General features: G+C 39.9%; 1 protein-coding gene across 2 annotated transcripts in view; it reads left to right on the forward strand.

Moving 5' to 3' along the window:
- Positions 1 to 15,792, forward strand: part of rad51b (RAD51 paralog B) — a 184,410-nt gene that overhangs the window by 125,447 nt on the left and 43,171 nt on the right. For both annotated transcript variants that reach the window (XM_088925973.1, XM_088925972.1), the window contains exon 9: positions 2,692 to 2,770. In XM_088925973.1, coding sequence (XP_088782099.1) covers positions 2,692 to 2,770 — 79 coding nt within the window. The remainder of the gene's footprint in view (positions 1 to 2,691; positions 2,771 to 15,792) is intronic.

Consider the following 15,792-nt stretch of genomic DNA (forward strand, 5'->3'; position numbering starts at 1 on the left):
AGTATCTTCTGTGCTGGATCTGTATAGGTGGTACTGTATAGTAGATCAGTCACTAGAGATCCCAGGGCTTTTGAATGATCAGCGTTTTCTGTGCTTTTGGTGTTCTTTTGGTGTGATCAGTTGTTAGAAGTAAAAGAAAATGGAAAAATTGGCTAAAACCGTGAATTCAGATAATCTTCTGAAGTTACTATTTAGATATAAAATACTGTTAGAAAACTGGTTTGGGGGGGGGGGGCAGGATATATGAACTGGGGGAATGCACAGTAGTGTACACAGAAGTGTTTCTAACAACTCTTTAACAATCAACAGGGAGGGTAATTTAGCTGGTTTCTAATTATTTTAGGCAAGATATCTGATATGCCAGCTGGAGATGCATTCCAGCAACATCTGGCTCCAAATCACTTTAAAGTTTTTTGTGAGTCTGCACTTTAATTACTTAGAATGTTTTATTTATTTTTTTTTAAAAGTGTGAACGCATTTCTGCTTAACACATGCAGTCCAGTCTGAACCTTTTGCTTTCTGAAACTGACGTTCCATCAGGGCAGCTGAGATTCAGGCAGGAATCACGTTGGCCAGTCTGCGGTCTGATTTCAAGACCACCGAGCTAGGCAAAATCCACCCAATCCAATTCAGCATAGTTTCTGAGTCACCACTCAGCAGAACAGAAAGTTTGAGGTAGTGGTGTCTTCTCTCTTTTTAATTGCATCTCATTTTCTACACTGAATTAAGTAAGAACACACATGACATGTGAAGGTGTGCAGCCCTCTATAAAGCCAGATTCATTTTTTTATTTTTTGTTTATTTTCTTTTATTTTCTGCAAAAGTAGTTCTTATTTGTACTTGTTGAACATGGTCATCGTCATTCAGTGAAAATAAATGTAAAAGTGGTGTAATAGTGAAACTGTCAAACATACTTAAACTAAATATACTGTTGTCCTTTCCTCATGTTTTTTTCCCATTTACTGTGTGTTTATGTATTGGTGAATATTCTATATATATCCATCTATAAATATATCCTAATACAGATCAGGTTAATATTTGGAGTGTGTCTCTTTTTGCTCACTGCAAATTCTGACCTTTACCAGTGCTTTGTTATACAAAGCATTTGCAAACCTCTGTCTTCTCCATCTTCTACCCTGACAGCCTTAGTCTTTAAGAAGTACACTGTTATGATTTATACAGAGGACATATGGTGTGTAATTCATCATGCTGCTGAAAGTTCATGCAAAGGTTTCACTTCCTACTTTGGTTCTTTGGGGCCAAATCACAGCATGAATAAGGAGGTGTTTTTCCATTTTCTGTTTGCAAGAATGTCTTTGCGTCAGGGACAATACGGCTGTTCGATTTACGGAGAAGAATGGCCACATGTGAGGTGGCTTTCAGGAAGGCTGCTGTGTGCTGGCCTTTTTCGGGAAGGGCAGCGTTGTCTCGTATTGTCAGGGTGTTTTCTTGAGGTTAAGGGTAATGGCTTTCTCTTCCTGGCACAGCATAACAGTGTGTCCTCGCTCGTTGTGTTTCCTAAACAAAACAATGTATTTTGTACTAGTGTATTTTATGTCACAGAGCATCTAGGCCGCCAATTTATACAGTATTTATTTACAGATGTCAGTCACATTTCCCAGAGGAATACACACTGGAATCTCCAACTACAACTACTGTATATACTGTTCTATAAAATACCTCTTTTCAAAGAGTAGTGTATATAGTCAGCATTTTCCTAGGTTTGTCCTATCATGACCATCTTTTTTCTTTCTGAATCATTCTCTGTCCCTCTTGTCCCTCTTTACCAGTGTTTTTCAGTGGCAATAATACTTTATTTGAGCCAGAAGAAAAAAGAGGGGCAAGGTTAGAAGTTAGAAAGTTAGAAGCTTCTTGTCTAGAAGGCACAAAAAAATGGATGGTGAAACTTGGTATGGTCACACCACAAGTAAAATCTGTGTCCTTCAGAAATGTGCTGCTTTTGCTGCCAGTTTATGGATAAGGCTTTCTGACCTTGGCTCACTATGTACTAATGCTCAGCAGTTTGTTAGAAAAGGTCATCATTGCTTAAAATTGCCTATAAAGTTTATTTCTTTGTTCATGCAAGATCTCTGCTCTATACTGCAGACTTTTTCCATCTTGCAGAGTGTTCTCGCCTTAGTGAACAACCTTCATCCAGTTGCCTGAAAGGAGGAAAAAAAAAAGTGGTCTCAAATTTCTCAAGAAGGTTCATCAAACATCTGACATTCCTTTGTATTTATTTTGACTTGAACTTGTGTATCAGTGTTGCTCTGGGCAAAACCAATTTTGGAGGCAAGCTGAAAAAAAATCAATCTTTGTTTTTTTAAACTCAAACACACATTTTATGCTGGAAGGTCATCACTGAAAAGGGCAGTCTTGACATGTTAATGCTTAAGATGCACATTTAACAGCAGTGTGATCCATTACAGGCAGCCTGAGTCGCAGACTTTAAACATATTGCATTAGGGTGGCAGGATGGCAGCGTATTAAATGTTATTTCACCTCCATGTCCGGTTATGAAATATTGTTAAAATACCTACCACCTGGTGTTAGTTTTACACACCAGCCTGTAGTTCATTAAACCTGTCTCACGCTGCTATGCAATGGGAGCCTCTGTCTTTGGCCTTTGTTACAGACAAGTCTGAGTAGCCCAGTCGAATAACAGGGTGTATTGTGCTCTTTGTTTTGTAGATCATCGTTGCCAAATCCCCAGTGGCTCCGTTTGCCGTGTTTAACTATACCCTCCAGAAAGATGGGCTCCACCTGGAAGGTAAGGACACCTGTTTGTATGGTTTTGGTGCCAGGAATTGATCAGGTTCTGTTTGTAAACTTTAGTACTGTATGTGTTATTTTTGCTAACGTGCTTTCTAACTGAGCTCCTTAAGTGCTTTTCGTCAGAAAATCTCCACAAAAGAATTGGGAAGTTGCAATAATCAATTCTAGAAAAACCAAATGTGTGACTGTCTTTTCTGCAATAGTTAAAGATAACATAGGATGCAGTCTGGGGCTATGTGCGAGATGGAAGAATTATGTTTTTACAATATTCTGCACATTAGGGTCAAACGTCAAACCAGGATCAAATATCACTGCTGAGTCTGAAGAGAGAGCAAAAACAAGTTGGAGAGCACCAGCGAGCAGTGAAAAGCAAACAGTTTCTCTCTCTGACAAAGTGACATACAGTACTGTACAACACGGGAGCCAGTGACATCAGTTAAAGACCAGTCAAAAAAACCTCACAGAGTTAGTGTGCTGTGGATCTTTTAGAATAACACACACAGGGATGAAGATGGACATTGTGCACCTGGTGAAATCCACATTCATTCAGTTTAGAAAAAGTTCTTATTGCTTTATTACTTTTTTATAAAACTCCCCTGTTTCTGTGTCAGTGTGCTTCCCATTAATGCAGTGTTTGTGTGCTGCAACTCAAATAAGTTTTTGATTATTATGTAAAGGCCTAATTGTAAACCTCTCTGTCGTACAGTTTTTGTAAAAGCAAACAGACTTCATGGCTTACAAATGGTCCCGTCAATAGATTCTCAGTGGGATAGAACAAATATAAAACCATATATCTAAGCTTCATGCAGAAGATAACACCACAAATTGGTTTTAAAAAATACTGTGTAAAAAATATTTGTATTATAAAGCTTAAAAGTGAGATTTATGTTGTGGTTCTGCAAATGTTTATTTAGTGAGAAAGTGGGTCGGTACGAACAATATTAATGAGATGATATGATACAATTCTGTTTTTTATCTTGTGTAATAGTCAATAGTTTCTTTCAGTGTGTAACAGGGAAATGTAAAACTTTACTAATGAGTAAGCGGGGACACTATACTGTAGTGGGCGCCGTCTTTCAGATGAGACATTAAACCGAGGTCCTGACTCTCAGTGGTCATTAAGGATCCCTGTGCATTTTCTCGATAAGAGTAGGGAGTTATTCCAGTGTCTGGGCCAAATTTCCCCCCTCGGCCTTTACCGTGGCCTCCATATTCTCCCAAAGTATGAGTGGCTTGCACTTGCCCTGTGATGGACTGGCATCCCGTCCAGGGTTTATCCTGTCTTGCGCTTGTTGCTTGCCGGGTAGGCTCCAGCTTCCCACGACACCATATGGTATAAAGCGGTTTGGCGAATGACATAACATATAACTATATTCTATGTATTACATTCATATGTAGGATGAGTTAACAGTTTTAAGCCCCTAATGAGCTTATTTCAGACAGTGATGGGAATTTTTTTACTCTCAGAAATTGTGTTCTCAAAGCCACAGGTATTTGTTCTTACTGTGGAGGAGGTGCTCATTGTACACTGAGGAGACATTTCTGGTCTGAGTGCTGTGAAGCTGTGTGTGATTAAGGAAGTTGTGTCACCTCAGACTTTCACATCACCATCTCACATGCCTGTTAAGCTATTTCAGGTCAGCGGGGACCTTTTTAGAAAAAATCCCTTTCAGAGCACCCTCAAACATCACATTGTTTTGTGGGGTTTTTTGCTTTGTTTTTGTTTTGTGTTTTTTGTTATTTTTCCCTAGCCATCTTTAGCTACATTAAAACAAATATATATATATAAATAATTGTGTCTAACAGAGAATTACAGGTACTATCCTCTTTCATCTCTCTTCCCTATACATGTATTTTACTTTACTATAATACAGGACAAGCACTGGACGCTCACTTTCCAAGGCTTTCATTGTACCAAACTACGTCGGCAAATACTCTAATCTGTAAGCACTGTATCAATAATATTACTTTTCAGACCATATGATGAATAGATACGGCTAGGTAAAGTCTTGAAATTGCTCAATAAGTAAGACAGGTAAAATGCAGACCCAAGCAATTCGACAACAGAGTTACAGATGATGAATGAAATAAAAAAAGGCTACAGTTAACACTGTAGCCTCGTTGCCGGAGCTGATACCACTACTTCTTTATGGAGAGATGGTCTCATCTTGTTGGTAAACCTTTTGGGTAGAAATTCGGATCCAATTTCTGTTTGTGTTATCCTGACCTAGTTGTTGAAATACACAATTGTGTGTTTTCACGCTCACAGCTACAATCCAGCAGCCACACTCATTCTCAACTGTTCTATGGTATAGTATGACTAATTTTCACAGTTAGTAAATGGTGTTCATTAGCTCTTGATTCTGATGAGCCCTTAGAATGATTCTAAATGATTAACAGTACATAGAAAAGAGTCAGCTTGAATATTTGTCCAAAGTATCAGGGTAGATCAAGGTTAGGCAACCCCAGTTATTGAAGGCTGGAGTCCTGCAGATTTCACTGCTAATCTAGTCCCGTCCAGGATGTATCCTGTCTTGCGCCCCGATGCTTGCTGGGATAGACTCCAGCTCCCCTGCGACCCTGAATTGAACAAAGCAGTTAGAAAATGGTTGGATGAATGACTGCTAATCTGAATGCCTTCAAGTACCGATGTTGTATATTTCTGTTTAATTTTCATTAAAAGTTAGCCTCTTTATTGAGTCACATTTTTGCATATTTAGTGCATTGTAGCAATAAGCATTTTGAGGAAACTCCAAATCTGCAGAGTTGCAAGTTCTTTTAACCTATCCTGCAGCTGCTTTTCCGTCTTTGGCATCATCTGTCTAACAGATCTGTTCTGTTCATTTAGAAGTGTGTTTTTGCCTGTTGTACTTTTCTTCATTTAGTTTTTAGGTGTGAAATTCCTTTCTTTTCATTGGGGCCTTCTGTTGAGGCGAGGTTAATGGGACAGGCTGTCTTCAAAATAACATTAACCAACAAATCTCTAGTAGAAACTGAAAAGAGTGGTAACTGAGAGTAATGCGTACATTAATGTCAGGGTTGCTAACTGTAAATTTATGGACTGACATTAAAAGGGTCCATTTTTAATGCTGTCCTCGTATCTATAAATGACAAGAAATTCCACAAACTGTGATGAAAACTAGGAAGATGTATTCCTTACACTGTAGAAGTTAACAGTGTTGTGAACTCACCAGTATAAATACTCGCAGAGCAGTTTGGAGGAGACATGCACTATGACCTCGATTTCATACTGAAATCACCTCCCCAGCCCCGACACACTCTCTGATAGGCAGCGTGAAAGCAAGATTGTTTTTTTTTCAGTGGCATCTGAACATAGAAAAAGACATTCGCGAAAGTATTATTACTAATTTGTCTGGTTGGCACTTTTAACCACAGCGCCTTACATTTCCACTGATCTATGCAGCTGGCTATTTTACTGGAGCAATTGAGACGAAGTACATTTGTTAGGGGTACAACTGCAGTGTACCCTATTCCACTACCTTCTGTTTAGGCATCCAGAACCCTGACCATTGCTGACCAGAAAAGCATGTTATGGGTTGTTATGTCAATAAGAATTGCAAGATTGGCAAATCTGATTGCTGTGCATCAGGTGGCACCAATGTGTTTCTGTGTTGTATGTGGGAGGCTGGCCAAGTGAAAAGAGGGAAGCAGGCAGGTTGTGCCCTGGCCGGAGAGCTGTTTCCATCAGCTTTCTGAAATTGGCTAGAGAAACTCTGCTTGGGGGATCCTGGGGCCGAAGGTTGCGATCCCCAGTTACTGAGCGTAAAGTCCCTTTGCTACTTCTCTGTTCACAGGCTGCCAGATGCCAGCTCCGCCATTCACATACTTTCATTCCAGCTACTCCACACAGCGGCCTCTTGTTCTGCTTTTAATAGAAATGTAAATCCAAAGGCTCCGTGTTTGGAGAGGGGATATGGCTTTTAATGAATTCCAAACACCAAGTTTATTGGGAAGTGGGGGAGATGTGAAAAAATGGGATGGTAGGCCTTCTTTTTTTTGTCAGCTTGTGCTTTTTTTAACCAATCTTTATTCTGGGACTGTAGCCCTTTTTGCCGAGTGCAAATGTTTTTTTGGTAGCTCATCTATGGTTACAGTTCATTAATAGTGGTAGTATTTTTAATGGCAGCCCCAAAGGTAAGAAGAAGTAGGTAAATTCTGCCAAAGAGTCGGGCTTTGTTTGATAAGCGTTGAAGACTGCCAAGTGATACATCTAGGAAACAGCAAGGTGAAGAACACACTTAGTCAACAATAGAGTCAGGGGGTCCTGAAGGAGACCTGTCCTGCAAAAGACGCTGCTCATTCCACCGGAGAAATCCACTGATTTATTATGCATGATAGTGGGCAGCCCCAAAACACAATGGAGCTGTTGAGTTTTCTCCACAGTGCTAGCATGCCTTGCGTTATCAGTATGAACCGTAGTCCTCTGTGCCGCTGTCACACATTGGGATGGATGAAGGGCCTGTTGGCCAGGACCACCATTTTGAAATACACAACTGTTTTTCAACAAGTATCTGGAGAAAGCTGATGTTGGCCAATTTGGTGTTAGAATTTGGGAAGCTTTGCATCTAAAAATGAAATGTTTCTCTTCCACCTAAAGTATTTTTGTGATAAGGTACAGGTACATTGACAGTGATCTGTGTGTTGCCTCAGTGTTTAGCAGCTCTGTGAATTGCTGATGTTAACATGAAGCCGACACAGGCTCAGATTCAGTATGCAGTTTTCTGATGTATTCTGCTGGGTCATATTTCTGTTCTGTATTGCTCTTCGCCTCTTGAAAAGGTCAGTCAAATCTCTTCTCTGCACATATCCCATGGCTCAAAATCTATCCTGTTGTCTGGTGTCTTTATTTTGCAGTCTTCATGGGCATTTTCCATAAAATAAATAAAGCAGAAGAGACATTTAATATGAATACAAAATTATTGCATGTATACATTTATACTCTTAGGCTGTTTCTGTGATTAAAACCTGACCATTAGATTATAGATGTTGTTAGAAAGCAGAAACCAGAATACTATGTTAAAGAGTGAAGTGTTTTTTTTTTTAAAGACTGGAATGCAACTTTTTAGGAAAACAGTTGGCATCATCATAAGATCTTCAGAAGATGCTGGTGTTTCATTGCATTTTTAAGTTTGTACCTCAAGACTTAGAAATGTCCCAGTTGCTTAAAGAAAGAGAAGATTTGACCAAAAAAAAGCCTATTTTTTGGAATGCCAGGAGGACTTGCTGTGTAAGGAAGAAAAGCCCGAAGTGGACTGTCGGTGTTGTGTCACAGGATGACTGGGAAGTACAGTATTAGCAGGCTGTTGCCAAGGAGCCACACAAGCAGAGACTAAAGAGGAGGGGAAGGAGAGGGTGAAGAAGAAAGTCCCGTTCAAGGCCTCCAGGGGAGAGGAAACCCTTTCGCCTGAGCTCCTTTGAGACCCTGCCGAAGAGGGGTGCAAACAAAAAGAAGCTGTGCCAGACCCTGGCCTACACACGTCAAAAGCCTGGGCTAGCGGCCACGTGCTCACTGGGGGACCTGAGGAAAGAGGGTGGTGAACGCGCTGAGCGGATGGCGAGGCAAGCACTCAGGCTTTATTATTGGAAACAGGGTTGTTGTTCTTTACAAAGGCTACCCAGAAAGGGCTGGGATTAATACAATAGATCCCTCCCTCTTGTCCTGTTTCCCCCAGCGAAGGAGTGCTCAGCCCAGGGTGAGTGTACCCTGAATTCTTCACATGAAGGTAGCCTGAGCTGAAGATGGGTACAGATTTGTTTTTTGGCGAGAAGCAGACTTAGAAAGGCCAATGAGACACAGTTAGGCATTATAAGGTCCAGTATCAGTAATCAAATATATCAAGTAGGTAGCTGCATCAGCATGTGTAGGCTGCAAAGGAACAGGTAAAAGGTTCATTCCATGCTGGAAAGAGAAGAAGGGAAGCGCAACGTTTTGGCTGTGGAGCCTTCTTCAGGTATGAGCAACCTCACACCTGAAGAAGGCTCCACACCTGAAACGTTGTGTTTCCTTTCTTCTCTTTTCAGCATGGAATAAATCAAATATATCATGCCCTTGCTCAAAGCATGTTGTTTGTATGAATTTTCTTCTTCTTTTGCATCCTAGCTGAGTAATTTGCTTAGCCTTCTTTTTTCCCGTTTCTTAAGTAATTCTCCAAAGTACAAGCCTTTATCTGCTCAGTCTGAAAGAAGAATGGAATCTCCCGATTTTTTTTCTGTCTATCTGTTTCTTGCTTCCACTTTAATTTCCTCACAGGATAATGCCATGGGATTTCGATATTGTTAGCATCAGTGTCGAGACCGTAACTGCCCACCCCTAACTTTCATTTAGAGTTGATGCTTTGGTTTCAATGGCAAGCCTTGTTGGAACATACTGCCTGCCCCCCCCCCCCCCCCTCGCGCAAAACAATCACCCCGTGAAACACATTACTGAAAATCAAACTGGGAAGGAAAAAAGGGAAAATAACATAAATTGGACTCAGCTGTTTTCTGGTCGCGTCTTTGCTCAAGGAGAAAGCAAAATAAGTACATTCTAAGACCTAGATGAAAGCTCTCTGGCCTGCTTATGTTGGGGGTTCCAAACCCTGTTGTGTTTTTAATTAGAATTTTGCTGTTCCTAGTCCATTCCCAAAACTTCTGCCCTTCAAAAGGTCACAGCTGTTCCCTAGATTTAGTGAACTAGAGCTTTTTTGCTGAAATTCCCTGAAAGTCAATGCAGAGAGACAAACACCAGTGTAGGATTTTCGTTAAAAGTCAGTCCGCTAAACTCCAAAATTGTTGCAACGTACTGTATTCAAGGCATTTTTGGAAGAGCATTACAGCAGTCTGTATCTGTCTGGAAAAGGAAAGAGCAGATGGGAACAATGTTACTCTGGCGAGAGAAGTACAACTTGGTAACACTGCAAATACGCCCTTCAAAAATAATGTCAAGATTCTTTATTATCTGGCGGCGGGACTTCATTTTGATCAAAAGGCAATGTAAAGTTTTCACTTTGTTGGAGGTGATATAAAGACCCAATCAGCACTACCTCATTCTTAATCTAGATTTAGCTGCAGAAAATGTTGGTGCCTCCAATTCTTGATATCACCCAGGCAGAGTGTTAAAGAAAGTGCAGCTGAATCTTTGTCTGGAATTGTGCAGATGGCACTGATAAATTTGGGGATTGTGGGCAGAGGAATGAAAGTTGATGCCATCATTATGGTAACACATAGATACTAAGCAATATCAGTCCCATTACCGATACCCTATCCTGAGCAACACCAGAGACTAACAATCTCCAAATTCTTCTCTTGAAAAAATCAAGTGTATCAACTTTTCTTGAGGCCTGGTGTGATGCTTGCTTGGGTATACTTTTGGGTGCTCTGTTTTGTGTTTGGCATTCTCTCACCAATGTGTCAAGGGCTGCTTTAACATAAATCTGTGCAACTCCTTAACTTTCTTATTTTTTAAGGTTTGAACTCTATGACTCAGAAAGAAATGGCTTAGTCCTTATCAGTTACAAATCAGATTTATGTTAAAAGCCCCAGACTTTACTGTTACTTCAAAACAGACTACAGTATGTCCCCTTGGTCTTTGGTGGTTCAGACAGGTGTTTCATGGCCTTTTAAAACACTTTTAATGCAAACTCCAGACATTTTCGGCAGTGTGGATGCAGGACTCACAGCTATGATTTTCCCAGGAAATCATCCAAGGCTAATATTTCTCTTACCACGTACTGACTCCTGCTGAAATGAACATGGAGAGCAAACTCTTAGGCTGCAAGTTACACATTTCAAGTCTTCCCTTGAAAGCTTACTTGCTCATTTACTTGATTAATATCTTGGAGGGCAGTTTCCTAGGGGTACACACAGAAGAAAAAACACTAAGCATTTCACACATTTCACTCCCCTGAGAGTTTCAGAGAGTTCAAGCGGTGCTTTATCACTCTGGGCTTTTATTATTCTGATTGCTGTTTTGTTTGGGGGGCACGACAAAAAATTCCCAGAAGTCTAAAAACGGGGAGTCTTTCTTTTTTCGTTGTGCCTCTGTTTACAGATGGATAAATTAAAGCCAAGGACTAGGAAAAACAACAACTGGAGTCTCCATGAGCATTTTAGTGTGTCTTAGTCCCCCGAGGCCTTGATAAACCCTTCTCTTCAGTCGCAGACTGAAATCAAACTTCGCACCTGAGAACCAGACTTATGTGTGAAGTTGGATTTATTTTTTAAGCAAATATGCCTGTACTGTTTATAAGTCCTTTCTGCCAAAGTTGTAGTGTACACTCCAAATCAAAATATTATTTTTTTTCCCCATGCAAGCGCCTTGCAAACCATAGCAGGCTAAAGCCATGTCAGCTTCTAATGATTTCACCCTGAGAGATAAATGAGTGCATCTGATACCATCAATCTGACACTCTGCAGCTGGAAAAAAAATGTTTTATTTTCTTTAAGGAGCAAAGATAAACACATAAACTGCCTCACCCCTGGGGTCAGACAGCCCCCTACAGACATCAGGCTGGCTTTGAGATAAACTACACAGATGCATCCTATTACTGTGACTGTGGCTATTTTAGGAAACCAAGTGTGAGAGGAATGGGGCCACGATACTCCTTAAACAGAAAGGACAAACTGTTATACTTCACAGAGTTGTCCCTGTGGGCAGAACATATAAAGGCACATCATTAATGCTTTAATATATATCACCAAATGCTATTAATTGTGCTGACTGCTAAGTTACAATCAAAGTCTCGTTTTATTTTATTTTCTGTTTATACCTCATAAGAATGACACAGGAATTATGTTTTTCAATTGTTTGTTTAAGACCTTTCAAAAGGAGCCACGTTCAGTGCAATATACAGGAGCCTGAAGATAGTTGTACTTTAAGGAGGATAAGACTTTTATAGATCGACTGCCTTATTACTCTCAGCCCATTGCATTGCAGTCTGTTATACCAGATCATCGGTGTAACAAGAACTGCCTGTTTGGTTTCATGCTTGCTGCACTGCTGGGCTAACATAAAGTGCTGTACATCTGCAATATTCAGAGCTTTTGCAGCCCACCCAAAAATAAAATTGTTTATCTATTCCCTACATAAGAAAAACAGATTTTAGTAAAATCTGAATAGTCATTGTGGCTGGCATTGTTACCTCATATTTGACCAAAGTGCAAGCATTTCTTATTGTTTGCGATGACCTTGTTCAGTCTGCTGGATTTTTTATTCATTTTGGAATCATCATTTCTCATGTCCTGCCATTTAGGAATTCCTCACTTGCACAATTGCACAATCCCTGCAGCTGTACCCAGAGATCTCTCCGATGGCCATAGGGCTGCTTCCACAGTGCTTTACAGCTGGAGGAGTCAGTGCTGCAGACAGTGCTGCAAGTGCACTCTTGCACGACAAGACTCAGGACTGACATGGAAGTCCAAGGAGACCTCTGCTCTATGCCTGTGACATATCTGCTGACTCAATCCCACCCAACTCTGGTGCTGCTTAGGAATCTCAATCTCTGTATGCACGTGACATATCTGCTGACTCAGTCCTGTTCAACTCAACTCAACCAACTGTCCATTGTCGCTTAGGAATCTCAGTCTCTCTAGGAGTATATCATCTCTGCTGGCTTCATCCCAGCCAATTCTGGTACTGCTTGATCAGGTGTCCGTTGTTGCTTGAGAATCTCAATTGTTGTAGGACTATGGCATAGCCCTGACTCACACAGGTGATGCCTGGGCTATAAGGTTCAGCTCTGAGTGATGGCCTTTCCTGGTCTAGCCCATTGGAAGCCAGCATTTTTTTCATCTTATGTCTGGATCCATTTTCAGTATAGCCTGCAAAATGGGATGCAGAATATAAAATGACTTTTTCCAGTAGCTTTTGCCGATACCTTTTATTTAATATCATCATCTTATTATTATTAGTAGCTTTCATCATAATAGCTGTAGTAGTATTTTTTAGCACGTTTGATGGATCGCTTAGCAGATACATCTCGTATTTTTAATGCACAAGCACCTGTCATAGCTGTACCTGAATTACGTTGGAAAGGTGGGCTTTAGTAGTAGTCGAGAAAGTAGTCGAGAAATCTCTTTCAACAGTTGGAAGATCATATTGTTGGCATCATGGTGGATTTCCCCACATATTCAGATGGGAGCAGATTGACAGTGTGGGAAAGTGTTCTCGCACTGATCCATTTTACACCACAGAGATGTGTGGAAACATAAAGCTATCATTTGGCAACAAATGCTCTGTAGCGGTCAAACGCTGAGATTGGACAAATTAAAGGAATCAGATATCTGAGAATTTCCAGATGGCCACATTAAGATCCATATAGTGCCAAAATGAATTCACCCCCCCCCATGCAATAAAGATTTAATCCATTTAATTACATGGTATAAATCACTAAATTCCCCAATCAAGCGCTTAAGTTAAAAACATTTTAAGCAGATGTGCCTTTTGCCTTTTTTTAGTCCACTATAGAAGGAGAACGAATCCAGTGTAACTACTAGCAGATGATCTGTATCCAAGGTATGTGACATTGCACTTTTAGAAAAATGTTAACATTGTTTTCTTTGAAGTGTCCACCTGGCCTTCAAGTCAATATGGCTGCCTTATTGAGGTCATGTGATTGTTGGTTCTTTCCCTGGTTGTTAGAAACTGAATGGTTTCAGCTGTTGCTTTTATGTTTGGCTCTTACACTAAACCTCTTGTGATTAAATTTAACATTTTGAGTAATATGTTTTTTTAATCTCAGCAAATGTCAGTGGTATTGCATAATATCCCTCAAATAACAGAGGAAAAAGTTCCAAAATCCCAAAATAAACACAATTTAACACATTTCTGCTGAGGATGAACCCACAGCTCAACATATTTGCTTTCAAAGTACAGAAAAACGTGTCTTCCATCATTTTTCAATTACATTTGACTTCATATCTCTAGTTTTAATTACTTTCCTCTCCACTTGACATCTTTCTTAGATCAGAATTCTTGATGTGTTGTTTTGCAGAGGTTTGCTTTTTTGCCAATAAAGAACAGTTGCATAGTTTTACATAGTGGGCTTTCTGAGCACATTGTCTCATTTTCCCAAGTGGAAAAATTGAACTTCAAAATGAATTAGATAAAGAGCATTTGCTTGTCTGACTGCACATTTATGGGGGAGAATTTAAAATGGTAAATGCGGACCGAGCCATTTAAAATTTAAAATGGTAAAAATTAAAAATGGTCAATCCAGACTGAGTGAACCTCTGAAGTACCTGAGCTTGCAAACACCTGTAGAAACTAGGCTATAGAAGGCATGCAGAAAATCTAATATTCCAATTCTAATATATCTAGAATTTGGTAATTTTTTAAGAAGCCTTTTTCTACAATTTTTTTTCTTTCATTTTTCTTTTGTTTCGTGAATGGATTGAAACTTAATGACACATGATTATGCCATGATGTTAAAGCATGAATGTTTGATATCCATCCATTTCCTAATCGCGTCTTCCAATTCAGAGTCATGGGGAAGCCAGAGCCTATCTTGGCAAGAAATGGGCACAAGTCAGGATACACCCTGGATAGGACGCCAGTCCATCACATGCCACACACAGACATGGATACTGTACACACACTCTCACACCAGGGCCAGTTTTTCCAGAAGCCAGTTAAACTAGGCAATGATGCTAACCACTGTGCCAAGATGATCAAGGTTACTGCTTTGCCATTTCACTTGTAAATATATATTTTCTCATCTTTCCACGAAGGAAGACTTTTATGGAGGTGTGATTTGTTTCATACTGTTTTGTAAGTAATAAATTACACCAGTGGACACTCAACATATCGTAACAAATAGTGACAAAATGCTGAATTGCTGAATCAGAACTTGTAAGCCAACACATTGCTGCGTAATTCCCCCGCTGTACAATTTCAGAAGTGTGAGATTTGGTTGCAACACCTTTTTTCTGTAGTTTCCACTACAAAGTTGCCCTAGAGGGTTTTAGATTTACAGTAACAATTGTCTCCAGAAGCGTTTGAGAAGGGTGTGATCTATTTCATTTTCTCTTTTTCCTATTACAGTATTTTGCTGATGCTTTCATCCAAAACAATTTACCTTTGCACTCAATTATGGTAATGTTACTGGAACAATTGTGGGTCAAATGCCTTGCTCAAGGGGTACAACAGAACAACACTGTCCCACGCGGGATTTGCACTCATAACCTCCTGAATCCAGAATCCTAACCTCTGTTGCTTTGCCATTTCCATGGTTATGATTTTGGATTCACACCTGGAATGTTTTTTGGGAAAAGAAAGATGTAAGCCTTATGTATAATTCTTGTGCAATTGAATGGATGCTCATTCATTCTTACAAATCTTATCTTTCAGCTTGACAAGAGCTTTCTCGAAATCTTCCCAATGGAGCGTTGCTATCATGCACAGTATTGGTTTTGGGATTTAAGAATAGCAGCTGGGTCAGAAGATTTGATTCAGTCTCTTGTGACCATACAAGATGCTGCTGAGTACACTTTGAAATTTGTTGGAGCTGCTTCTAACAGTAAAACCTCACTGGAACAGTTTAGCTAGGTCTGCAGATTCTTTTAAGTATCTTAATTCAGAGTCAATTTCATATCTTTGGTGGCACCAGTGCCTAAGTGCCTCGTTAAAAATAAATATAGAAAAAAGCCTCTTCCTCTTAATTTATTATACAAAGGAAATCTGTATAAGGAGCTGTTACTTTCCTGTCTTCCATTTTGTTCTTACAGATGCAAGTCCTATACTCCTGTTAGATGACTCATTGTGCACAGTTGCATGATTTATGGAACTAGTATGTTAGATTCTGACTTGAAATTGTGTAATTTAAAGCCTTTTGGACATTCTGTAGGGTTTTGCTTACTATTTCTTTTCTCACGCAAATAACCTCAAGCAGGAGCTGAAGAGCTGACTTGAATGTGCTTGAATTTTTTCTGACTTAGTGAGTAACAACACAGCTGTGATACTAATTATTTTTTGTTGTTGTTGTTCCTAGCTCTGAAATTGCATTATTGAAACTTGACTTG

The sequence above is a fragment of the Atractosteus spatula genome, chromosome 9 (genome assembly GCF_055471065.1).
Source record: "Atractosteus spatula isolate fAtrSpa1 chromosome 9, fAtrSpa1.hap1, whole genome shotgun sequence".
NCBI classification, from domain to species: domain Eukaryota; kingdom Metazoa; phylum Chordata; class Actinopteri; order Semionotiformes; family Lepisosteidae; genus Atractosteus; species Atractosteus spatula.